Source organism: Apodemus sylvaticus, chromosome 19 (genome assembly GCF_947179515.1).
Source record: "Apodemus sylvaticus chromosome 19, mApoSyl1.1, whole genome shotgun sequence".
NCBI lineage: Eukaryota > Metazoa > Chordata > Mammalia > Rodentia > Muridae > Apodemus > Apodemus sylvaticus.
Window position 1 is genome coordinate 45,485,011 of NC_067490.1, and position 26,715 is coordinate 45,511,725.

Sequence of the window (26,715 nt, forward strand, 5' to 3'; positions counted from 1 at the left end):
TCTCTGTCTCTGTCTCTCTGTCTCTCTGTCTCTCTCTCTCTCTCTGCCTCCCTCCCTTTTCTCTTTGTTTTGTTGGGGATGAGGCCTTACAACATAGCCCAGGCTAGCCTCACACTCCTCCTACCTCAGCCTCCTGAGTGCTAGGACTACAGGTCCTCCTCCTTCCTGGCTAGTTTTTTCAAGACTTCTGATGCACTGTTCACAGTGTATCTCTGTTCAGTCAGACACTCCCAGCAACCTTTACCTGTCTGGTTTGTCAGGCGCTTCTGTATAAATCTTCCCTAACCATCTCCATTTATGGTCAGTGGTTAAAGTAACAGGAACAACAAAGAACAGAGCTTTTGCAATGACTGAACATGAAAGGGAATGTTCAGGAACTGTGATGTGCTCCCAAAGAACCAGAGTCAGCCAGAGTAAGGGCCCTGAGCAGTGCCCTGGCACAGAACAGTGAGGAGCACCACCCGTGAGGAGGAGCACCATACGTGAGGAGGAGCACCATACTTGAGGAGGAGCACCACCCATCTGGAAACTCACAAGACCTGCAGAGGCGCTGAGAAAAAGCAAGACTGCCCAATGCACGGAACTCAGGAATGAGGAACTGCTGCCACTGAGACCCTAACGGTGTCTACTAACTGGTGTAAGGGAAACTGCAGGGTGATGCTGAGGCAGGAGGACCACTGGAGTTCATAAGACCCTGCTTCTGGGGCCCTGGGGAGATTAGGTTTTCAATAACCGGGTCGTTAATCTAAGGCTTAGGTCATAAATAGAAATGTGCGTAAAAATTAAATGTGAAAAGGAATAAGTTCATCTTAAAAGGAGGCTCAGAGAGCAGCAGTGTGAGGAGACCCTGGCTGTCTAGTCGCCTACAGAGGACTTCCGTCCTATGGGCCGCCCCAGTGTAAAGTGTATTTGCAGTCTTCAGTGACACCACTTCTGCCTTAAACAGCAGCCCCAGCCTATGAGCATCATAGGCTGATGGCTGCCCCTCCTTCTCAAGTCAGACCCCTCCTCCTGTCCTCCAGGTTGGGATGGAGAGGTGTGGATGGGGAAGTTTTGACCCCCCGAGGGAAAGCAGCAGAGTTCCTGACTAGCCCGCCCAGCACTTACTTAACACTTACCAACGTCTCCATAAACATACAGGCCCTTGGGAGGTTTGTTCCTTGACAAAAGCTGCAAATTAAGAACAAATTACAAATTTTCTACCATGCAAATAATTGCATATAATCATATATACATAATGTTCCCAACTCTGCTATATATAGGACAACAAGGGGGCAATTAGATACAATAAGTAGAAAAAACTTGGTGTGAAAGTCTGCAAAGCCAAAGTATTATGCAGCCTTTAAAAGGGTGGTATTCTTGATAGACCCCCAACCCAGATAAATCTTGAGGACATTGTATTAATAAAATAAGCTAGTCACATAAAGATAAAATACTTCTGACCTGTGTTACTGGGTGGAGCAGAGGCGAGGAATCACTGTTCAGGGGATACAGGTCCCATTTGTGTAACATGAAGAGATAGGTAGGAGTGATACAGTAATACGGAGAACTATGTCTATATTTATTACTGCTGAGCTGTGTAGTGAGATGTGATTAAGATGGCTAGCATGTCAGACACCTATAATCCTAGCACACAGGAGGCTGAAGCAGGAGGATGTCTGGACTAAACAACCTGACTGTGCTTTAAAGGGCAAAACCTGACACCGCAACTCAGAATCCAACCTACAACACTCTTGTTTCTGTTGTAGAGCCCATGGGCTCACAACTCCACTAAATCCATCTCCTGATGTGGCCACACCCTGGAACAGGCCACACCCTGGAACAGGCCACACCCTGGTACAGGCCAGGAAAGCCACTGTTTTCCACTTTGATTCCAACATGTGAACAGACTCCTTATGTCCCCTGCAAGTCACTACTCCTAAGACACAGCTGGAAACAGATTCACACTTGCCAACACCTGAGGTTTGCTTTCTTTTTTGTGTATGTGAAACATTGTATCACTCTGTTTTCAACTTGCCAACCAAAAACAGAGTTACACCCTTAAACAATTTTAGAACAATATCATGATTTGAATTTTAGAAATCTCTCTCTCATTCTTTCTCTCGGGTTTGGGTTTGTTCTTTTGATTTTTTTGGTTTTGGTTTTTTTGGAGGGTTTTTTGGTGGTTTAGTTTGGTTTGGTCTGGTTTTGGTTTTCTAGATAGGGTTTCTCTATGTAGCTCTGGCTGTCCTAGAATTTGTTCAGTAGACCAGGCTGGCCTCAAAATCACAGAGATCTGCCTGCCTCTACCTCCTTGAGTATGGGGATTAAAGGTATGCAGCCACTGTCCAGCTAGAAATCTTTTGAAAATAATTCTGTGTTGGAGAACTGGAATGCCAAGGCCTGGGTGTCTAGCCAGCCATTTTATGCTGTTACTACCGTTACTGGGAACCTTTCTCATGCCTGAGTTGATTGCATATTCTGTTATGTTCTGTGCTTTGGTGCCCTTGAAAACCAATCACAAGAGGTCAGTTTGAACTACTTTGTATAGTTCGCCACAATAAACTTAGACCCAAACTAACCAGCAGACAGCACTTCCTGTACCTGCATATGAGTTTTTATGGTTTTTGCCTATATACACTACCCCTGGGATGGACCCCAACATAAGAGAGACACCTGCGCCTACTTAAAACCCATTTGGGAAACACTTCCATTTTGAGTGGGGGTCGAGTAAAGTTTGAGGTTCCCAAGACCTTCCTGGGAACTGACATCCTCCTGGCTGGCAAGTTAAAGCAGGAACGACAGGCAGGGGACGTCCCCGCCACAGCTGGATACCTCAACCAAGGAGAACAGGGTAAGTGTACCCTGAAGGCATGTTCCTAAGGAAGCCGCCTAGCCCTAAATCCTGATTGGTAAAGTAACTTGGCTCAGAAGTTTGTGGATTTGGAGCCTAAAAACTCTGTAGGCTCTTAACTCATTGTTATGGTTTAGGTCCCAAGTCCCTGATCAATCAATGCCAGGATGAATGCTCAATAAACTGCCACTGTCTGACTGACACTGGTGTTGTATGGTTTGTGGGGTGACTCCTGGACCCCAATGTGTGTGTGTGTGTGGGGGGGTGGTGTTGTAGTTCATTGTTCTTCAAAATACATTCTGTAAGAATATTTTTTATTGTTATTGCTCTGGTATGGGTTCTTGTTTTTGTTTTTCTTTTTTAAGGCAGAACAGCCTTGTATCTGTATAGCCTTGGTTGGCCTGGAACTTGCTACGTTGGCCAGACTGGCCTTGAACTCAGAGGTCCCCATTTCTGGGATTAAAGGTGCAAGCCACCACACCTGGAATAGTTTTTCTTTCTCTGGTTTGTGTTGAAGCCGGCTCCCCCAGCATAGCTGCAGCCATTTTCTTCCATGCCTGCTGGTCATTTCATATTGTTACTGACACAGAAAAATAGCTTGACTCAGAGCAGGGTCAAGCTGACCACATACCCTGTTATGTTGGGAGGTTTGTTAATCCTAAGAAATTCCACAGCCATAAGCTTCACTTAGGACCAGTCAGAACAAAGGCCAGTTAGAACTGTCTGTCTAGCTTCCCGAAAGCGCCTGAGTCAGAGCCGACCACTGAGCAGCACTTCCTGCACCTGCACATGCGTTCATTGTGGGTTTCGCCCTGAGAAACACTCCTGGCCACAGACATCTCCCCGTAGGCTACATCCCCGATCAATCAGTCAGTCTTGGGGAGCACAGTCAATGAACCAGCTCTGTTTGACTAAGATCGGTGTCGAGTGGTTTGTGTGGCAATTCTCAACAGTATTGTTCACATGATGCTATCAATATCCACTAAATAAGCAAAATTTAGGGGCTGGAGAAGATGGCTTAGCGGTTAAGAGCACTGACTGCTCTTCTGAAGGTCCTGAGTTCAAATCCCAGCAACCACATGGTAATTCACAAGCATCTGTAATGAGATTGGACCCCCTTTTCTGGGGTGTCTGAAGACAGCTATAGTATACTTACATATAATAAATAAATCTTTTATAAAAAAGCAAAATTTAAGTTAAAAAACACAACAAAGTTGGAAGAAGGGTTTTGTCGGGGCTCAGTGTTTCTAGCAAACGTAGCACTGAGGATGGGATGGACATCTCAACAGCAGAACGCTTCCTGGCAAATGTAATGGCTGGGACTTCATGCTCAGTACTTCAGGAAGAAGCACTTACAAACCTGTCTTCTTTTTTTCCATTCCTATTCAATAACCCATATGCATTAGAAAGAACACCTGTCCGATTTTTGTATGCTACGTCTACAGTTTATATAACATTGCTTTATATATTTTAAAATATACTTGATTAATTTTTTGAAAATTCATATTTACCTCCCATTCCTCTTCTGAAATTAAATTGAATTTGGGCTTGGTTTGGAATTTTTAGGGGGCAAAGATGTTTTGGTTTTTGAGAGAGGGCTTTACTATGTAATGGTCCTGGTTGGCCTGGAACTTTCTATGTAGACCAAGCTGGCCTTAAAATCACAAAGCTCTACCTACCTCCCTTCTGCCTCCCTCCTGCATCCCGCCTCCTGCCTCTGCCTCTGAGTGCCTGCACTGAGGCTGTAGCACAATGCCAGGCCCTACCTTATATGTTTTTAAGTGATAAAGAGATAATGCTAGGTATCCATAGCAATCCTAGCGCTTGGAGGCTCAAGCAAAAAGATCCTGAGTTTTTAAATGGTTTTAAATAAAAATAAACCTAGATACTGTCTACTGATAAAGGTTAATCAGAGTCTATCTAAATAGCATTTAAGTTTTTACTGCAGTTCTGTATTTCTGTGTGTGTGCGCGCGCAGAGTGGGTGTGTGCCTTTCACAGCATTTATGTGGATGACGGGGTTTATGTTGAGAGTCAGTGCTCCCCAGCTGCCTGCCATGTGAGTCCCAGAGCTCAGACTCAGGTCACCAAGCCTGGTAGTAATACCACTAAGCTCTCCCACAGGCCCGTACATGATGTCACACGCAAGTCTGCCCTTAGCCTTAGGGAGCATGGTCCGCCTGGACTCTCCTGAGCCCCATGCCTGTCATACTTTCCTATATAGGCCTATTGATAAGATATTAGTCTAACCCAGACTCAAAAGGTGAATCATGGCATGCACTCACTAATAAGTGGTTATTAACCTAGAAAACTGGAATACCCAAAACATAATCCACACATCAAATGAGATACAAGAAGAAAGGAGGAGTGGCCCCTGGTTCTGGAAAGACTCAGTGAAACAGTATTCGGCAAAACCAGAACGGGGAAGTGGGAAGGGGTGGGAGGGAGGACAGGGGAAGAGAAAGGGGCTTACGGGACTTTCGGGGAGTGGGGGGGCTAGAAAAGGGGAAATCATTTGAAATGTAAATAAATTATATCGAATAAAAAAAATTTTAAAAAAAGATATTAGTCATAACAGTTAATAATAAATACATAAAACATACTATAGTGAAACTATTTAAAACTTGCACGGCAGAGTGGGGGTGCTGAAGAGATGCTTAGAGGTTAAGAGCCCTGGCAGCTCTTGCAGAACACTGGGTTTGATTCCCAGTATACACAACATATCACAACCACCTATTTATTCTATTTCCAGGGGATTCCACATATCTGGCCTCCTCACATATCAGGCATTATGTCACACACATACACACACACACACACATACACAGAGAGAGAGAGAGAGAGAGAGAGAGAGAGAGAGACAGATAGACAGACAGATGATAGATAGATAGATAGATAGATAGATAGATAGATAGATAGATAGATAGAACACTCATGCACAGGAAATAAAAATAATCCCCAAACATCTAGACAATACAGTTGGTTAGTAAGCTCAAGCAATTTGGATCTGTATGTAGCCTGGGGCTACAGCTCAGCAGCAGACAGCAACCTAGATCCCACAAGCCCTTGGGCTCAACTCTGGGCAGCACAAATGAACTCTAAACCAACCCAGCAAAGCTTTCCAGAACTCCTAGTTAGTCTATTCTCTCGTTGACAGTTCTCTGGAACCTTCTCAGTCTCCTGGAAGCTGACCTACACCCTTGTCACTTCCAGATAATGGCTCCCGCTTCTGCATAGAGAAACCAGAAGGTGTCTTCCATTGTGAAACCACAGCCAGGGTGTGCGGTTGATAAATCCTCCCAGTGTGCCTGAGATCAGTGTCTGGGGGGTTTGTGGGGCGATCCCTGGACCCCAGCACTGTAAATGGCTTCTGGTGGGATAGTTGTTTTCACAATGTTAATTCCACTAATTTGTAAACACGGGTTGTCTTTCCATTTTTTCTAGTGTTTGCTCAATCTCTTTCTTCAGAAATTTTAAGTGAATTCTCAGGGTAGTCTGAGCTTGCCTGGAATTCACTATGTAGCTGAGGCAGGCCTCCAGCTCAGATCCTCCTCTCCCTCTGCTAGGGTTAAACGGAAGCATCAGCAGGCCTGGCTCTAAAGATATTTCTTAAAACTCACATCTACACTAGCTCCTAAGGGAGGTAAAAGACCGGAAGTTCAAGACCATCCTTAGCGACACAGTGAGCTCAAGACCAGCTCAAAGTACTTGAAATCCTGTCTCAGAAAAAAAAGCAGACAGACGACAGAAAAACCCACCTGCATATTGATTTCTAGATATCTGCTTTCCAAACCACTCCTTTCCTTTAACTGTTGTAAACTCAAAATGACCGCCCTAGAAACTTACATTTAATGACTTAGACCTTGTCTTTTGTTCTCTCTGTCATTAAAATTTTAACATTAAGAATAATCCAAGGGACTGGAGAGATGGCTCAGCGGGCAAGAGTACCAACTGCTCTTCCGAAGTTCAAATCCCAGCACCCACATGGTGGCTCACAACCGTCAGTAAAGAGATCTGACACCCTCTTCTGGTGTGTCTGATTTTTACATATAATAAACAAATGAATGAATCTTTAAAAAAAAAAAAGAAAAGAATGAATAATCCAAGGTATTGAGCACATAATATACCCACGTGATCCCAGCACGCAGAAGGCAGAGGCAGGAGGATGTCAAATGCCAGGCAACTCTGGGATACATAGCAAGACACTGTCTCAAAAAAATAAAGGTTTTTAAAAATCTTACCCATAGCCAAGTGGTGGTGGTGGCGGCGGCGGTGGCGCACGCCTGTAATCCCAGCACTCTGGGAGGCAGAGGCAGGCGGATTTCTGAGTTCGAGGCCAGCCTGGTCTACAGAGTGAGTTCCAGGACAGCCAGGACTATACAGAGAAATCCTGTCTCGAAAAAAACAAATCCAAAAAAACAAAAACAAAAACAAAAAACAACAACAAAAAAATCTTACCCATAATGATCCATGGTGGTTCTCATTAATGCTCTAAACTAAAAGGCACACACACACACACACACACACACACGCACGCACGCACGCACGCACGCACGCACGCACACACACTCTCTGCCTTTCTGGATCACCCACCCTACTACTCCAGCACAGTTTCCTTTAGAACAACTAGATAATAAGGGTATTGCTGTTAAGATAAAAAGTATTGTTTTCAATTTGTTTAAAATGCAGGAATATTACTTTTCCTGTTTCTCCCCATTTCCCCACGACTGCATTATTATCTCCCCAAATGGTGGAATCAGAGACAATGATTCCAGCTGGAATGCGGAGCATAATTACATCTTTAAAAAAAAAAAAAAAAACTGGCATTACAGCATTCTCCACGTAGACCACTTTTGATAAAAGTACATCCTTCAGGTTTCTAAAGATCTTTAAAAATGGGGGGGGGGGGGGAAACAACAGAACTATATGTTAGCATCCATAAACTCTCCTTAAATGAAAACGGGCTTTTCTTTAATGGCTTTAGCTGATGTTCAAAAGAGCCCTCCTAACCTAAAGTACATCAATTTGCTCAGTTTACTAGTATAATTAAGCGTATTTAAGTATCTAAATAAAGGGGCTCTCAGATTCTACAACACACAAGAAATGGCTTACAGAGCAGCAGCTAGCAGCCAGCCATGGAGCAGTAGGTAGAACAGGGATGTGTCACCTACCCCAGACCCTTCAGTCATTGCTCAAACCCAGTCCTCTTGGCTTAAAGTTGTCATTGAGAAAAGCCCCTGCTGCTACTGACAGGACATGGTGAACTCACCGTGAGCGCATAGCTCAACACCCCACCACCACCACCCCCGCACAGTGCTCCTCTCGTGCAGACACAGCCCAGAATGTGCCCATCTCCCCACCGATTCTCCCGTATTATATTTTAAGTTAATTTAATAAACTGGGATTTAAGCATCCAACAGAAGGGGAGAGAAGGAAGGAAAGGGAAGGGAGGAAGGAAGGATAAGAGAGGGGGAAGGAGAGAGGGAGGGAGGGCATGATAGTGTTCACTTATAATTCTACCTACTCAGGAAGCCCCCTGACTAGGGGCCAAGGACTGGAGACCAGCCTGGCAGGCAGAGAGAGACCCTGTCTACACTGAGGAAGCAGAACACCTCTCAATCTCTGATAACAGAATAGACAGACATAAATGATTTCAACTTTTCTAAGACAGGGTTTTGCTAGGTAACCTAAGCTAGCTTCAGACTTCCATCTTTCTTCCTCTCCATCCCTAGTGCTGGGAACTCAGGTCCCGCAACAAGTCTTTTTAAGTACTCCCACGTGCCACTGGGAGACAAGTGACAAGAAGAAAAATTTCCAGCAAATCCTCCATGGCCTCTTGCTCCTATCTGAAACTGATTTCGGCATGCCCCCCACCATGCCCCTCCCTCTGTCCCCACCTCCATCCCTCCCCCATCTCCCACTAAGCAATGCGACACCCAGGACATGAGCATAAGCCTCAAAATGGTCAGGAAATCATTAAAAGAAAGTGGGGCGGGGCGGGGCGGGGCGGGAGCTGGTGGGGGAGGGGGAGGCATCTTGCTCTGAAATGAAGATTCTCAGTTGGAGGATGACCCTGGGATTGCAGGCATCTTCTACACTAGTTAAGAACTATTTGTAACTGTAATTTTTATCCTCCTGAAGTAATGGTCGTCTTGGAGCCTTACTGCCTCGTCTCCTAACCCAGACCTAGTCCTAGAAGCGTCTATATTCCAGCCAGAGGGATTAAAGGTGTGCGCTAAAGCTAAGCCACACCACCAGAAACAGGTTTGTTTTTGTTTTTGTTTTTTTTCAGTAAATAACACAATCTTGGGGTCACAATGTGATCAAATATCCGGCAACAGCTATTGCTAAGGAATCATCCCTAGAGATAGGCACAGAAACAAGATCAGAGGTACACACAGGTAGGCCCACAGCTACCACAACTGCCTTCAAATCAACACAGAATTCTTTCATGCATCTTCTGTGAGGTTTCTGTTACTTACTTTTCTCATTCACTCTATAAACGTGGATTGAACATTAAGGACCTGCTTTATGCCAGGCCTTGAGTTTGATTCTACAGACCCAAGAAGACCAAGAAAAGAAAGTACTTAGTAAAGGCAAATGCGGACAACCTAAGGCCCCTAAAGCTGGTGCTACCGGTAGCATGCCTTTAGTCCCAGCACTTGGGAGGCAGAGATGGTAGACACTATACAACCAGACTTGGTTTCAAAGAAACAAAAAAGTAGCACATGTTAGGAACAGTCTTGATACACTGTGGCAAATGGGATGAATGAGAGGAAACTACAGAAGAGACGCCACCCTCCTGTGCTCCACTTACAAGGTGGGGGGGGGGGAGGGGGGAGCAGGGTCACTGTAGTTCAGAAGAGCAAGAGCGAATCAGGCAAAGACAGCCCCATCGTGGTCTCCGTTGGTGTATTGTTGACACTATGTCATCTGGCTCTTATATCTCTGCCTCCCTTCCAATCTCCAGGACGAGGTAGGAGAAAAAGAAGTTGAGAGCAAAGGAGGAGGACATGGTTCTCTCTCTCTCTCTCTCTCTCTCTCTCTCTCTCTCTCTCTCTCTCTCTCTCTCTCTCTCTTTTCTCTCTCTCTCTTTTTTAAAGATTTATTTATTTATTATATGTAAGTACGCTGTAGCTGTCCTCAGACACCCCAGAAGAGGGCGTCAGATGTTATAATGGATGGTTGTGAGCCACCATGTGGTTGCTGGGATTTGGGGATTTGAACTCAAGACCTTCAGAAGAGCAGTCAGCGCTCTTAACGGCTGCGCTATCTCTCCAGCCCCGGCATAGTTCTCTTCAGGTTACTTCTGCTGACTAGGGACGTAGTGTTCCTTGGAACAAGGCCAATCTTCGTAGTCAGGTCCACTTGGCAAACTTCAGCAGCGGGAACCAGGAGCAGGAGGGAGGGCAGAAGCCTTCTCTTTCTCGGAGTGCCTCCTGCCCCTCTTGGGGCTCTGGCATTTTTCGCCCTCTCTAGAGTCCCCAGAATTAAACTATCTGCAGCTGGCAAAAAAGTATGCCCTTCCTAATCACAAACCAATTCTAGTTCGCGGCTGTGGACAAACTGAGGCAGCCCCATATCCCACACCTGGGATTCAAGCAAAAACATATTCACGTAGCATCACTGGATTATTAAGAAACCAAAACTCTCACTATAGGTCTCCAACACCACCGCAACCATGCGGTGCCTCAAAATGTACCACTGGGGAACAAGCACACGCGCACGCGCACACACACACATAGAGTGAGAAGGAATGAGAATGGCTAGATCCATCGATGAGTGTGAAGTCAGATTCCGTCACAGCACACTCACTTCGCATGAAGCTCCACTGTTTGTGCATGAGTCCCGTGTGGACAAGTAACAGTTGTTACCGTCCTCAAGTAGAATGCGCCTCACATAACCACAGGGGCTACATTTCCACACTGCTGTCTGCACACTGTCACACAAACCAGGGCGTCTTGCTACCACATCACTAGGTGAGACTTCCTCGGCCAAGACCATGGCACAGAAACACCACGGCAAGTGCAGGCTATGGTCAAGCAAAGCACTATTCCGTGAAATGTGGCTATAGTGAGATGCCCCAGGTTCAATTCCTTCCACACAGGCTATGAAGTCTCCTCCAAAAGGATGGAAAACCTGGAGCCTGCACAGCCCTGATTAATGGAGAGCGAGAAGGGAAGGCTGTTTAATTCTCTCCCTCCCTGACTCCAGAAACGCTTGATTCGGCTGTGTAAAAGTAATTCTAATTATAGTGATTTACATGAGCTACTTATCATTTATGCCTAATTACTTCCCAGCACAATAACAATTATGCATACATTAAATGTGTTGGATTAACCTGGTTGTAAGTTTTACTTGGTGACAGAGTGTCCATGAGCTCCTACTCTCATAGTCCCCTGCTCCTGGGGCAAAGGCAATGCTCTGAACTTCTTCAAATGCTTACTGCGGAAGCAGGGCCAAGTGAAGGAGGGAAGGTCTATTATGATAGGACAGAGTTATAGAAACTTTCTTAGGAGGAGAGGAGAGGAGAGGGGAGGGGAGGACAGGAGAGAGGAGGGGGAGGGGAGAGGAAGAGAGGAGAAGAGAGAGCAGGTGAGGACAGGAGAGGACAGGAGAGGAGAGGAGAGGACGGGAGAGTGCAGGTGAGGAGAGGAGAGGACAGGAGAGGACAGGAGAGGAGAGGACAGAAGGGTGCAGGTGAGGAGACGAGAGGAGAGGACAGAAGAGGACAGGACAAGACAGGACAGGAGAGGAGAGAATCAAACCTTAAACTTCTGCACAGAGAACACACTCAAAGTCATGAATCTACGACCACGGTAAGAATGCCACAAGCATCATCTGGGACTGAGAGGCCCAACCACTCAGATGTCCCTTTAATGACAACTGGAAGATTTATGTCCCATTCTGCCCCCACCCCCCCTCCCACCCCATTGTATTTAGAAGAGATGGGTCTGTAGCATTTTCACAATCTTCAAAAAAAAATAAAGCTTTACACGTGTTTTTTCTCCAACTATATTAGATATCTGAGTCTTGGGCTAGAAAGAGCGCTCATTCAGCAAAGAGTTTGTTATACAGTTCGAATCCCCGGAGCCAACAGAGAAGCCAGGCAGGGCACTCCCTCCATGTCTATAACGGCAGTGCTGGAGAAGTAGAGAAAGGACTGTCCCTGGACTTGCTGACCAATAGCCAATAGGCAAACTCCAGCTTCAGTTACAGATCTCTAAATACTAGATAGATGGATAGACAGACAGACAGACAGAGCTCTCAAAACAAGTAAATATGGTAGAAAGTTGCAGAACATGATCCAAGAATAAAGCCATGGAGTGTGAATTCTGAATGCTTGTGAGAAAACTCCAAGAAAACAAGAGTCTTGTGACCTCAGCTTTTCCAAACAGCAGAACGGTTACTTCAGATTATTCATTACCTGACTGTTGTTATTTGGTTATACGCCTCTGCAGGAAAACATGTTTTGCCATGACGGCTTGTCCTTGTGATCGTACACTTTATCCTCAGAGTATAAGTTGTCTGAGGCTCTGAATAAAATTGGCTACCTCATGAGACTTTAGTCCACCTCATCTTTAGGCCCCATTCTCACAGAAAGTGATAAAGGAAGACAACTATTGACCTGTATCTTCCATGCATGTGTACACGAACCTTCACACACCTAGACCATGAGGGAAAGGAACAGTGGGTCAGCGCGACCTGTATCTGAACATTCGAGTTCTAGGAACCATGAGGAAAATTCAGGCCTAAGTCTGTCTTGCTTGGTTTTTCTCCATTGTTGTTTTTGGGTTTGTTTGTTGTTGAGACAATATCTCATATAGCAGACAGTATAAAACTTGCTGTATGGGACAGACTGATCTAACACAGGCACAGATCCTTCTGCCTCTGCCTTTTGAATGCTGGGAATTCCACATGTATGACACAATGTCCACTTTTACCTGGTTTTGTCTTATCTTGACATTCCTGAAACAGGCTAACTTTTTGTAGAAGTCTATTTTGCTCAGTTTTGAAGGCTGCCCATCAAAACTGCATGGTGCTGGCTCCAGTGAAAGCAGGTATGGCTGCCTTTATGGTGAATGGTCTCATGCCAGAAGCACATGAGAGGCACGGGTTACATTAGGGATACAGCCGGGGTGTGGCTAAGAAAAGCACTTGCTTAGCATGCTTCAGGATCAGAATTCCAGGCCCAAGAACCAGCCACAAAAGTACAAGCCCATAATCCTAGCTCTTATCAGGAAGAGGAGGATCAGAAGTAAACTCAAGGTCATCGTCAACATCATCCAGAGTTCAAGGCCAGCCTGTGCTAAAACCCTGTCTTGAGGCTGAGTTGCTGGGATTAAAAGTATGCCAGTATGCCAGCATAAGAGATTTTTTAATACTGAAGAGTGATTTTTTATTTGTGGGGTTTTGCTTGTTCTTATATTTTACAGAACTGGGGATAAAAGCAGGGGTCTCCAGCACGCCCTGCAAGAGTCTATCCCAAATCTAGTGTCCTAAACCCTTCAAGAGCATTTTAAAAACTAAAATTACTGGCTGGGTGTGATGTTGCACAGCTTTGATTAACTCGGGAGGCAGAAGCAGGCAGAGCTCTCTAAGTTTGAGGACAGCCTGATCTAAAAAGCAAGCTTGAGGCTAGCCAGAGCTACAGATTAAGACCTTGTCTAGAAAAATAATAATATTCAGCAGGGCAGTGGTGGCGCATGCCTTTAATCCAGCACTTGGGAGGCAGAGGCAGGCGGATTTTTGAGTTCGAGGCCAGCCTGGTCTACAGAGTGAGTTCCAGGACAGCCAGGGCTACACAGAGAAACGCTGTCTATAAATAAATAAATAAATAAATAGCAAGTAAACAAATAATAATAAAATTACTTTCATTGGTATTTTCTCTTTTAAGTTTGCATTGTTGTTTGGGTTTTTTGTTGTTGTTGTTGTTGTTGTTTTAATGTGCACGGTTTGTCTTCATGAATGTACTCCATGTGTGAGAGGGTGCCCACCGGCCAGAAAAGGGCAGCTGGTCCCCTAGAACTGGAGTTACAGGTGGTTGTGAGCCCCTGCATGGGTCCTCTGGAAGAACAGAAAGTGTTCATAGCCACTGAGCCATCTCACCAGAGGTTTAAATCAACTATTAATACTACGTGTCACACGGTACCTCCTTTCCCAAAGCCCTTACAGTGAGGGAATGGTTGGGTTGTGGGAAGTAGCAGAATGGTGGCCATTCAGTTAGGGAAAAACTAGCTTCCCAAGTGTACAGCTCCTGTTACTGCTGCCGTGACTCCCCCTGACCACGCTGGCCTCTATAGCTGGTGATAGCTGGACGAGGCATGGATTTTCTGACTGAGATGAATTTCAGCTAAAGCCCAAAGCAGAGGAAAACAAGAGGCAAGTGTTCCATCCACTGCCGGGAGCTCGCATCCACATGTGGATTATTTTAAAAGAAAAAAAAAAAAAAGGCAGCCCCAGCACGGTGGTGCATGCCTTGTACTCAGTGGTTAGAGTGCCTATTGCGCATGTGCGAAAGTCCAGCGTTTAATCCCCTGGACCGCCAGAAGGAAAAAAAAAAAAAAAAAAAAAAAAAACTGTGTAAGAGTTTGAAGCCAGCATGGTCTACGGTCTACACAGCAAGAACCTATTAATTAATTAACCCATCAATTAATAAGAAATAAAAAGGCAAAAGGAGAATTGGTAAGAGTGATCGAGGCAGAAAGCTGTTACCTGGGTAAGAAATGCAGGAAAGGGTAGTAGATGCATCCGAAGGTCAGGGTTCAGTTAAGAGATCTAGAGATCTCCCTCCGAAAAGAGAGAGAGAAAGAGACATACAGAGATCTCCCTCCCCTGGTGAATGAGGAATTTCACGGGCAGCTACCACGGCAGGGTTCCTTAGAGCCTGTGGGAGAGCCTGCCGTGAATCCTCAGAGATATAAGGGTACACAGGACAAAATCAATTTGGTACCTACTTCTTGCCCATAGAAGTCAAACCTGGGGATTAGAAAAGTGGCTCGGTGGTTAAAAGCACTGGGCACTCTTACAGAGGACCCTGGTTCGGTTCCCAGCACCCACACAGCTGCTTCCAACCATCTGCAACCCTCATTGCTGGGAACCTGACGCCCTCTTCTGGCCTCCACAGACATGTGGACAAAAGACTTGCATGCTTTATTTTCTTTTTTAAGAAAAAGGTGAGCCGGGTGGTGGCAGCGGCGCACGCCTGTGATCCCAGCATTCTGGAAGGCGGAGGCAGGAGGATTTATGAGTTCGAGGCCAGCCTGGTCTACAGAGTGAATTCCAGGACAGCCAGGGCTATACAGAGAAACCCTGTCTCGAAAAAACCAAATCCAAAAAAAAAAAAAAAAGAAAGAAAGAAAAGAAAAGAAAAAGGTGGAAGAGGGGGAAAAGAAGAAATCCAGGGTAACTAAAGTACTCCATGCAGCAGGTTTTGCTGTGGAACAAAATCATGTTCCCTATGGCTGCAGTGGACCCAGGAAAAGTGATCCAGAGTGCATCCGGAAAGGACCAACCCATCCCCCAGTGCAGCACCAGGAGGGCTCAGCAGGAGGCAGGGGAGGGAAGGGTTTTCCCAGCCACCCGAAGGTGGTCAAACAATGGGACACCATGAGAGAGTCCTTTTAGCTGCCCCACCTTCTGTTCAACTGCACCCAGGAAGACCACCGCTGCTGTTCATCATACTTTCCCCTTTCTTTGGACCCACAGAAGTGTAATGAAGCAAAGCAAGCAGGGAGACGTGGTTAACGCGCGTGTGCGTGCACGCCACCCCTGCCACCTTCCAGGAAAGGGCTTGAGGACCAGGATGGGGATGGCGATGGGGTGGGCACGGAGGGGGATGGAGGGGGTCGCAGAGAGGCTTCACTTAGCCAGGGATCCAGGATCTAATAGCTATGAAGCTGCTTGGATGGGTGAAGGTAAGAGGAAGCTAAGGAACATCCTCTTAGGACGCTAAGGAGAGCAGGAACGGAGATCAGCCTACCCCGTGTTAAACCTTTATGTGGTTTAACCTCATGGCTGTCCCCCCAGCACCGAACCCTCTTTAGAAAATGCGAGAAGCTCACCTTTGAAAAGAGCCCTGCTTCCTCTATGCTGTATCCCTTAAGGTCCTCCTGCAACTTCTGCAAACACTGCACCACTCTTCTTTGCTGTTCATCGTCCCTCAGCTCCTGAGATTTGATCAGAAAGTCGTAGTGGTCCAGAGGCCCGTGGCAAACAGCCAAAGCTTTCGAATGGGCCTCGGAAGCGGCTGATGGGCGTACACCCTCGGACGTCTGGACTGTGTAGGCTACAAACAAAAACATGCAAGACTTTAGACTGCATTCGTTCATTCGGACAAGGTCTTGGGTAAGCAGCTGAACTCCCTACATAGCTGAGGATAGCTTTGACCTTCATCTACTCTCCCGAGTGGATGGACGCCAGGCTATTTGGTCCTCAACTCTGGTTCTTATTAAGGGTTCCTAAAAAAGGATCGCCTCAGAATTCCACGAGAAGGCGCAGAGCAAAGCTCGGTTCCCAGCACCCACACAGAGGAGTACCTCACAACTGTCTCCAGTAAAAAAAAAAAAAAAAAAAGCTCACGCCCTCTTCTGGCCTCGGAAGGTACTGCACTCAAGTGACATACAGTAATACACATATACACATAATTTTTCTAAAATGTTAAAGGGAGCAGAAGAGGTAGCTCAGAAGCTAAGAGAAGTAACTGCTCTTTCAGAGGACTGCTGGTCAGTTCCCAGCACCCAAATCAGGCCGCTCACAGCGATGTGTAAACCAGGGAATCCAACATCCTCTGACACACACATATAAAGCAAGCATCCATCCACACACAGAGCTTTTTATTTTTTAATAGCATCTTTGACAAATCCCTGAGTGGTTCATCTTCTGTCACTCATAATGACCCCTGTCTGGCTTGGATAGCTTCAGAGACGTTCACCAAAAAGAGCAAGGAGAAGACTGAATTTTCAACCCCATGCACAGAACTCTGGGGAGGGCAGGAGGACTAGAGGTTGGACTTCACAGTTACTCTGATGTGAAGAGAGGTCCGAGAGCTTCCAAGTCAGTGCACACAGCTGTGTACTGAGAGGGAGGTGTGCCTCCCCTGAGTTCTCTTGCTTTCCACGACCTAGGACCTTATCATAAATGAGCCACACACCTGAGTTGTGTGAGCCATTCTCTAGTCACCAAAGCTGAGATGGGAAAGGAGTGGAGGTCCCTGAACCTGTAGCCTGCCGGGCAGAGATGTGGGTAACTGGGCCATCTCATGTGCAGCTGGCATAGGAAAGGGAGTCACTCACTCGATGGCTGGGCTGTCACTTCAGAATGTCCTCTGTAGGGCACAGTGTCAGCACTGAATTGGTTCTTGGGCTTGCACCTGATATTGAAAGATCTCAGAGGCCGGGTAATGTCCTCACACACCTTTAATCCCGCACTTGGGGGGCAGAGGCAGGCAGCTGTCTGAGTTCAAGACCAGCCTGGTCTACAGAGTGAGTCTGAGGACAGCCAGGGCTACACAGAGAGACCCTGTCTCGAAAAACAATTCAGAGTCTCACAATCAGAGGAGAATTCTCTTCATTCTCTTAACTTTCTGCAGTTTAGCCAAATCAGGAAGCTTGGCAGTGGTGGCGCACACCTTTAATCCCAGCACTTGGGAGGCAGAGGCAGGTGGATTTCTGAGTTCGAGGCCAGCCTGGTCTACAGAGTGAGTTCCAGGACAGCCAGGGCTACACAGAGAAACCCTGTCTCGAAAAACAAAACAAAAACAAAAAACAAAACAATACAAAACAAATCAGGAAAGCTCGAAGCACTAACACCTTCTTTCCGTCTTTCCTAAAAGCCTTACTCAGCCCCATGCCCATTCCCTGATCCCTTTCACTACCCGCCGCCCTCGCTCACATGCTAATTATCTTGTGTGTAGGCTGTGGTGGGGTTCCCTTGCCTCGGCTTACCGCCACCACACTGCCTAGCACGCCTCCTTAATTGGCCTTCTTTGCAGTTCTAGAATCAAGTAACACAGCATCCCAAGAAATTCAGTCCACAGTCCAGTGAGTTGGGCAGAGGCTAGTTTCATAGCGTGCTAAAGGAACAAAACCAAAAGCAACCTGCTATAAGCTTTGATATCCTGCTTAATGAGGGATTTTTCATATTGCCAACATTTTTATATACAGAAGTCTTCCATTCATTTTAGCCGACACAAGAAGACGTAAAGGGTTAAGCTGATGACGAGCCCATGCCCTGAGCTTGATCCCTAGAATCCTCACACAGGTGGAAGGTGGGCCATCCTCTGACACATAAATAGATACTATGACATGTACCCACACATGCACATTATATACATACATAATAATGGATAAAATTTAAAATCCTCAATTCATTAAAGAAAAGTGGGAAGAGAGGAGCACATCTATACCTACATAACTTGCATTTCCCAACAGCCCCCTGGCCACTTCCCCACCTTCTGGGATACAAATGGCATGTAAAGGTTAACACAGAAGGATCAAGATAGCAACTGACTGTTTCCAAGACTGGCTCTGGACAGTTCCTGGAGGCAGGGAAGGGGGTGGGGGAGGGGCTGTATCATCATCATCACACCCAGAAAAGTAAAGAGCAATGCTCTGTAAACAATGTAGTTTCACTGAATATCTACTTCCCTTCATCCAATCAGAAAATCTGGTACAGCTAGGCAGCGGGTCCCTATATGACAATCACCATGAAAACCTTATTCTGGGCCAGGAAGATGGCTTACCCAGAAAAAGCACTTACACCAACCCTGATGATGTCTTCCTAACCCCTAGAAACTGCATAGCAGATGGAGAGAACCCACTTTCACAGGCTGTCCTCTGACCTCCACACATGCCTGGAATTAACTCTGTAGACCAGGGTGGCTGTGAACTCAGAAATAGCCTGCCCCTGCCCCTGCCCCTGCCCCTGCCCCTGCCCTCACCCCTGCCTTCCTAGTGCTGGAACAAAAGCACACACCACCACCCACCACTGGATACGTTTCAATCTTCTGTGTACCTCTTTGAGTATCTCGTTCCTAACAGCCACTGTAATATCTCATCAGCTTCCCCTCTGCACTGCCTACGAGTTGCTTTCTCCTTTTTCTTTTTCTTTGCTTGAGACAGGTCTCACTGTGTAGCCCGCACCATTGTTTAATTGGCTGGGTGGGGGCGACCCACGCCTTTAATCCCAGCACTTGGGAGGCAGGGGCAGGTGGATTTATGAGTTCGAGGCCAGCCTGGTCTACAGAGTGAGTTCCAGGCCAGCCAGGGCTACACAGAGAAACCCTGTCTCGAATAACAAAACAAAACAAACAAACAAACAAAAAACAAATCCTCTAACTCACGATCCCCTCTTCTCTGTCCTCTAGATCCTGGGAGTATCAGTATGAGCCACACCAGGTTTCCTACTCATTTATTTTCCTATCACTCAACTCTTAATCTATTTTAAAAACATCAAAATTAACAACAGAGCGCCCTGGGACCCACTATTGAGGGACATACGCCCTCCTTCCTTCCTGTCACTGCTCAACACTGGAGCCTTTCCTGCCACTGTCATATCCTGCTCACTCAGTGCAGGATAACAGGCCTTGATGAGACGGGGCTCCTGACAAGGCCCCAGGACTCACCTCGGCCAAACTCAGCAGCAGCCGCCTTGGCTTCCTATCCCCATATACCACGTAAAATATATTTCACTTGTAAGGGTTGTGCATAGGAAGGCCTGGGGACAAAGCACCTGTGTCGCTCCCAACTTCTGAAACCTTAGCCCTCTTTAGTTCTCAACAATAACTTAGTACCATATACATTTTTTTTTTCAAAAAGAAATTGAAAGTGAAGTGAGGAACAGGCGTTTGCTCAGCCAATCAGCAGCCGTGGAGAGACTCTCGCTGCACTCACTCAAGGCTGAGTGAGCCTGGCCAGGCTAGCACCGGAGAGCAGCTGTAGAAACTGACACACAAAAGGCTTCTCCAAAACTGACTAAATTAAATCTGTCACGACATCAGTATACGCAAATTATGTGATGCTGCTACCATATTATTTTGATTTGTATTAATTTGTCTTATTGTACTCCAAATGGACAGTGGGAAAATGCCTTCTGAAGTTCCACGCACTGATCTACAAACAAAAGTGGAAGATTTTGGAAGCCCAAAGGTCCATGTTGTTCATTCAAACACCTCAATGTTGTATCTTATGTCAGTGCTTCCTGCAAACATGGTGGGGTGGGGTGCATGCATCCCAGCTACATGGTGGGGTGTGTGTGTGTGTGTGTGTGCATGTATGCATGTGTGTGTGTGTGTGTGTGCTATATGTGTGCATGTGTGTGCATGTGTGTGTGCATGCATGTATGCATGTGTGTATGCATGCATGTATGCATGTGTGTGTGCTATGTGTGTGCATGTGTGTGTGCATGTGTGTGCATGCATGTATGCATGTGTGTGTATGTGCTATGTGTGTGCATGTGTGTGCATGTGTGTGTGCATGCATGTGTGTGTGCTGTGTGTGTGCATGTGTGTGTGCATGCATGTATGTGTGTGTGTGCTATGTGTGTGCATGTGTGTGTGCGCATGCTTGTATGTGTGTGTGTGTGCTATGTGTGTGCATGTGTGTGTGTGTGTGTGTGTGTGTGTGTGTGCAGAGATGGATAGATGATTAGAACCAAGTACCACGGAAGGCTGAGTAAACTTCCAGAGACCAGGTAGTTAAGAAAGGAGCAGCTGCAACCACTAACCTTTACTGAGAACTTTCTACAGACCAGCTCACTCGTTTGGTCTTCACCGCCATGCTATCAGGTAAATACTACAGAGGAATTGTAACCCAACAGCAAGGCTGCTCTGGCAAGGGGTCACATCCAAAGACCCAGCTCTGTGCAGCCTGGCTGGAATGCAGATTTTAACCTCTCCGGCTGGAATCCTTTATTACACACCTTTACTCCCAGACAATTACATCTAATTGAGGGACAGACAAAGTGATGAGTCAGAGAAAGATTTGAGAGAACGAGATAGGATACACCCAACTCTCACGAGAAGCTATCAGAGAGCAGCAGCTCAGGAAGAGAGAGTCAGTTAACAAGCCGTGCAGTTCATGAGTGGCAGCTTTTACTGAAACAGTTGTCCAGAGGCAGACTGTAGAGAGAACAAGCTACACACAGGTGAACACAGAAGGGGCCGGAAGATTAAAACAGATTGCTACAGTGAGTTTGAGGCCAAGCAATTCAGTGAGAAGCCAAGAGAAGCCAACTGAATCAGTCAGCTTGGAGAGGAGTTTGAGCCAGAACAGCCGAGTTGAACCCACCAGCAGAGTTCCGAAAGAGCTAGAAAAAGTGAGCTCTTCAGCAGTAAGCCTCCAAGATGACAATTACATCTGGGAAATAAAAGTCACTTTTACAAGATACATTATCCCAGACTCAGAGATAAGGGAACTGCTGGAGGGTCAAGGTGGCACAGGCTATAATCTCAGCACTTGGTAGCAAGAGGAACAGGAATTCAAGATCACCCTCAGCTACTTAATATGTTCAGGGCTAGCCTGGGCTACATTAATCCTTGTCTCAGAAAACAAAACAATGGAGGAAACAGCTGCCCAGAGAAGCTTGGTAACAGGTCCACATTCCCAGGTCAAGACGTGGCATGGGCAGCGCGTCCCATGTGTGGGAGTGTGGAGGGAGGTGTGATGCTAAGGGAAGGAGATCAGGATCCGGTGAGTGTCATCATGTGACTCCATGGCCACTCTGGGTCTCAGTCACAGAACTGACATTTCCCTGACAGACAACCTCTGACCACCTCCCTCACCAGTGATGCTCACAGTGATCTCAGACCTCTTCAGAAGGAGTCCAGGACAGGAGTTCATTCTCTTCTGCCTTCACTCTTTTCCTATGATGTCAGGATATCTGAACTGCTCTGTCAAAGACCATGAAGGGAAACACGCTGACCCACCCAAGGTGATCATAATGCATGCATGTGCTTTGAAAAACAATTGTACTGGCTGGCCCAGTAACAACAAAGAACTCACAGGGTTTGTGCATTGTGAAAAGGTCTTGTCTGTTGGTTTGTTTGTTTGTTGTTTGGATTTTTTTTTTCAAGACAGGGTTTCTCTGTATAGCCCTGGCTGTCCTGGAATTCACTCTGTAGACCAGGCTGGCCTCGAACTCAGAAACCTGCCTGCCTCTGCCTCCCAGAGTGCTGGGATTATAGGCGTGCGCCACCACTGCCCGGCTGTGAAAAGGTCTTTATATGGATGGATTTATTATCTCTATAGAACTATAGGCAAAATGATAAACAAACAAAAAAAATCAAATAGGGAGCTGGAGAGATGGCTCAGGGGTTAAAAGCACTGCCTGTTCTTCCAAAGGATCCAGGTTCAATTCCCAGCTCCCACACAGTAGCCCACAGTAGTCTGTAACTCCAGTTCTGGGAATGTTGTTCCCTCTCCAGACATCCACAGGGAGCGAGCATGCACTGGGTACACAGACATGCATGCAGGCAACCCATCCATACACATACATGAATAGATTTTAAAACGAAAACAAACAAAAGAGAAAATCCAACAGGAAATAAGCATTTTCTTTTAAGAAATGTTGGAAATTTGTCCTAATCTTGAGGTTTTAGCTAGTGAAGATTGATAGTCACAGCTATTTGGAAACCTGAAGCAGGATACGACCATAGACAGAAGCAGGCGGGTCTCTGTGAGTTCAAGGCCGGCCCAGTCTACACAGTGAGCTCTAGGCCACCAACCAGGGCTACATGGTACATAGTAAGACTTCATCTCCCTGTCCCCTCTAGTGGAAAAACAAGAATAAGAAGAAAGGAAACAAAAATGTATAACCTAACACTAAAGATAAGCAAGCTATCACATGTCTATTTCCAAGGCAAAGAAAACTTTTTTTTAAAAACCCCAGAACATTCCTTGACAGGTGCACATCCAGAAAGAGTGAATAGAATTTGTGAGTAGTCTATTTTTTTAAGTCAGGCATCAGTGACAGCTCATGCCTATAATCCCAGTACTTAGGGGTGTGTGTGTGTGTGTGTGTGTGTGTCTGTGTGTGCCGTGTGTCTCTCTGTCTCTGTGTGTGTGCGTTGTGTTGACTGTGAGCATGAGTGTGCCCATCACACATCAGGTCAGAGGTCAACCTCCGAGAGTTGCTCCTTGTTCTACCTCCCTGTGGCACAGCCTTTGGGTTCTGTGGCTTTGCTGCATCTTCCAGACCTGCATTCTCCTGGCTCCACACCCCCCACCCCCTGCAAGGCAGGCATCCTGGGGTTGCAGGCACATGCCCCACATACAGATTTTTAGAAGATTTCCAGGAATCAAACTTGTGTGCTCAGTCTTGTGTGGCTAACTCTTTTACATACTGAGCTATTCCCTGGGATTTCAGTCCTAATGGAATGGCTCAGGGTTCAAGGCTAGTCTGGGTTATAGAGTGAAATCCAATCTCAAAGAGAAAGGGGGAGAAAAGTAAGGGGGCAGGAAGGGAGGAAAGGAGAGAGGAGAAAAGAAAGAAAGAAGGAATCAATCAATCAATTAATAAGCTAGTCAATGTAGGGTCAGTCTGACAAGCTTCAAAAGTTAACGCTCCCCAAAAGTCTGAGGCACAGGTTCAAGACCAGCTTGGCTAAACAGTGAGACCCACTTCCCTTCCTAATACCATGAAGAAACACGAAATCAAAAGATTACGAGAGGTTAGCGTAAAGAACTGGAGAAATGCAGCGCCTACAGTACAAAGCTCCGTGTGCCACACGACTCTGCAAACTCTGTCCGCGCTGATCTCAAGGGCCTGTGACTGCACTCTCAGAAACACAGACTCTGACAAAGACTAACAAAGCACTGCTCTGCAGCGAGGGAAGGACCAAGCTGTGAGATCGCAGAGCCAAAGATAGCAGCCTAGGTCAGGAAGTTAAGGAAGGGTGAGAGGAAATGATACTTCCATTGAGATCAAAAAGACAGAAAGAATTCAGGCAGGGGAAGGAAGGGCGGCGCAGGCCAGGAGGAGGCTCAGGAAGTCAGGAGTGCACTCTCCAAGCCAGCCCAGTTTGGCTCTGGAACTAAGTGGAAGGAGGTGCCAGGGACTGCACAGCGGGACCTAGGTCAGAAAATGGAAGGAAAAAAAAAGTCTATATAAGGATACTAATCAATATGCAAAGTCTTAATGAAAAACACAGAAAATCTTTCACAAAGACATAAACCAAGTATGAGAAAAGAAGCATGTTATAAGAAGGAAAGATAAAATGTTATAAATTAGCCGCGGTGGTGTAATCCCAGCAATTGGGAGGCAGAGGCAGGTGGATTTCTGAGTTTAAGGCCAACCTGGTCTACAGAGTGAGTTCCAGGACAGCCAGGGCTACACAGAGAAACCCTGTCTCGAAAAAAAAAAAAACAAAAACAAAATCCAAAAAACCAAACAAAAACGTTATAAATTACTAATTATTCCCAATTAATTCACAAAATAAATAAATCTTTCCCAAAATCCTAACCTAAAGCCCTCAGGAAATAATGGAGGCCTTGGAGGTGGCTCATGGTAAAGGGCCTGCAGCCAGCCAAGAGGCCCTCGGTCAGGTCCCCAGCAGTCACTGGAGTCCTAGCCCGGGGGAGGGGGGGGGGGCGGGGGGGGGTGCAGAGCCAGCTGATCCCAGACCGCCCGGCTAGCTAATCAATCGGTGAGCTCCAGGTTCGATGAAAGATCCTGTCTTGAAAAAACGGGAGAGCTGAATGGAAAATGGGACAGAACCTCCAGCCTCCAGCTCGCTTGCTTGCTCGCTCGCAGACCCGGCAAGAGCTACAGAAACAGGTACGTGTCTCGCCACACCCAGAAATAAAGCGGTGAAGAGCTGGTGAAGGTGAAATGCTCCAATAGAAAGACCGCTTCCCTGTACGCGGGAGGGAGAAAAATTAGACTACAGCTTTTGGCAGTCGGGCCTCTCTTTCCGCCCTGTGAGTTCCAGGGATAGCTCAAGTCACTGGGCTTGGGGTAAACCTCTACCCACCAAACAGCTCAGAACAGAAAGATCTCACCACTGTTCTTTTTGTTTTGTTAGTTTGTTTTATCAATTTATAACTACACATTTGTCATTCATTTTAAAGATGATCCCGTACCCGTACAAGTCACTGCTTCCCGTATCCCCAGTGCCCGCCAGAGGCAGAACGTACAAGCACAGGCCATCTGTTGCGTGGGTGAAGTAAGCTGTGGGAGGCAACAGGTCATTCAACAACTAACACCCAGAAACGGAAAAACAAAAGGCTTTTGTTTAGACTGTTCCCTACTACACACCAAAATACCAGCCAGGTGGTGGTGGCGAGGGTGGCTTGTGTGTTCTGAGATGGAGCTGTGCACAGCCCAGGCTGACCGCAAACTCACTCTGACAGCTAAGGACAGCCTTCCGCTGCTCACTCTCCCGCCACCTCCCAAGTGTTGGGACTACAAATCCACACTGCCACATCCAGATTTTCTGTAAATATTTTTAATTCAAAACAAATAAGCCAAGCGTATGACACTATTAGCCAAGCATGTGTGACTATTAGCCAAGTGTATGAGACTATTAGCCAAGCGTATGAGACTATTAGCCAAGCATATGTGACTATTAGCCAAGCGTATGAGACTATTAGCCAAGCGTATGACACTATTAGCCAAGCGTATGAGACTATTAGCCAAGCGTATGAGACTATTAGCCAAGCGTATGAGGCTATTCGCCAAGCGTATGAGACTATTAGCCAAACGTATGTGACTAGTTTAGCAGGGAGGGTTTGTAGACTCTGCAGGGCTCACTGCCCGTGCCCAGATTATGGGCTGCCACAACAGAGACCACAAAAGCCAAAAAGATATTCTGCCAAACAGAATGTGGGGTTCTATTCTAGTTTGTTCTTCCTCTTTAGATCAAAGGCTGGGAAGGTTTCTTTGCAGACCCCCTAAGAAAGATGGGGTTTCCTGAGCCTTTAGTTTCTCATCTGCGATACAAACTGCCGATTATATTCATGTCTGGCTCTGGAGGGACCAGGACTGAGGCACACAGGAAGCTCTCAGGCTAGAAAATAAGGATCTGCGCTTCTAACCAAGGAACGAACGTGGTATCTTCAGCAGGGCATAAAGGTCAACCTCAGACCTTTCAAGAGTTTTCTGTCTACAACAAAACTGAACAAGGGAACAGCACCTCGGCTGGTGCTGTGACACCTGAAATCCCAGTACCCCGCAGGTTAAGGTCAGAGGACCTCAAATTCTATGACAGCCAGGGCTACATGGCAAGCAGGAAGTAGAGAGAAAGAGAGGGCAGAGGGACTGGGAGGGTGGGATTAGACAAAGCAAAAACTTCATGTCATAAACATCTAGTCAAGTGTCTATTAAGTATAAGCAAAATATAAGTATGGGGTTAATTATAACCAACTTCAACCATACAAACTGTAATTCCCAGAAAAAAAAGCCACACCCGTGCTTAAAGATCCTGTGAAGCTGAGTGACTGACTCCTGACTGGAGAGCCAGAGCAGCCTGCATCACTTTAGTTCCCCTGGTATCACTCACTGCCCACCTCCGTGTCTGACCTGCCGTATTAGGTACTAGATGGCATCTGGGGCCTGAGGCAGAGATCGCCCCTGGGCTGTAACCATCCTACTGTGGTGCTTTGAAAGAGGATGGCCCCCACAGGCTCATATACTTCAATGTTTGACCTCACTTGGAAGAAACATTTGGGAGGGATTAGGTGTGGCCTTGTTGGAGGAGGTGTTGTTGGAGGGTTCAAAAACCCACACCATTCCCAGTCCCCCCTCCCCTCCCCCTCCCCCCCCTCCTACATCCCCTCCCCCTTTCCCTGGCAGAGTAGCACTCAGCTACTGCTCCAGAGCTGTACCTGCACCTAAAATGAGATGCTTTCTTTTCTAAGTCACCTTGATCATGTTGTTTTGTCACAG

At 46.5% G+C, this 26,715-nt stretch overlaps 1 protein-coding gene across 3 annotated transcripts in view; it reads right to left on the bottom strand.

Annotated features, from left to right (window-relative positions):
- The window catches only part of Afg1l (AFG1 like ATPase), a 157,473-nt gene that overhangs the window by 118,601 nt on the left and 12,157 nt on the right, over window positions 1-26,715 (bottom strand). For 2 of the 3 annotated variants that reach the window (XM_052163885.1, XM_052163886.1), the window contains exons 2-3: window positions 15,897-16,120; window positions 1,119-1,170 (exon numbers count right to left, since the gene is read on the bottom strand). In XM_052163885.1, the coding sequence (XP_052019845.1) occupies window positions 1,119-1,170; window positions 15,897-16,120 (276 nt within the window). Of the gene's footprint in view, window positions 1-1,118; window positions 1,171-15,896; window positions 16,121-26,715 lie in introns of those variants that run through there. The other variant, XM_052163887.1, reaches the window with a different exon arrangement.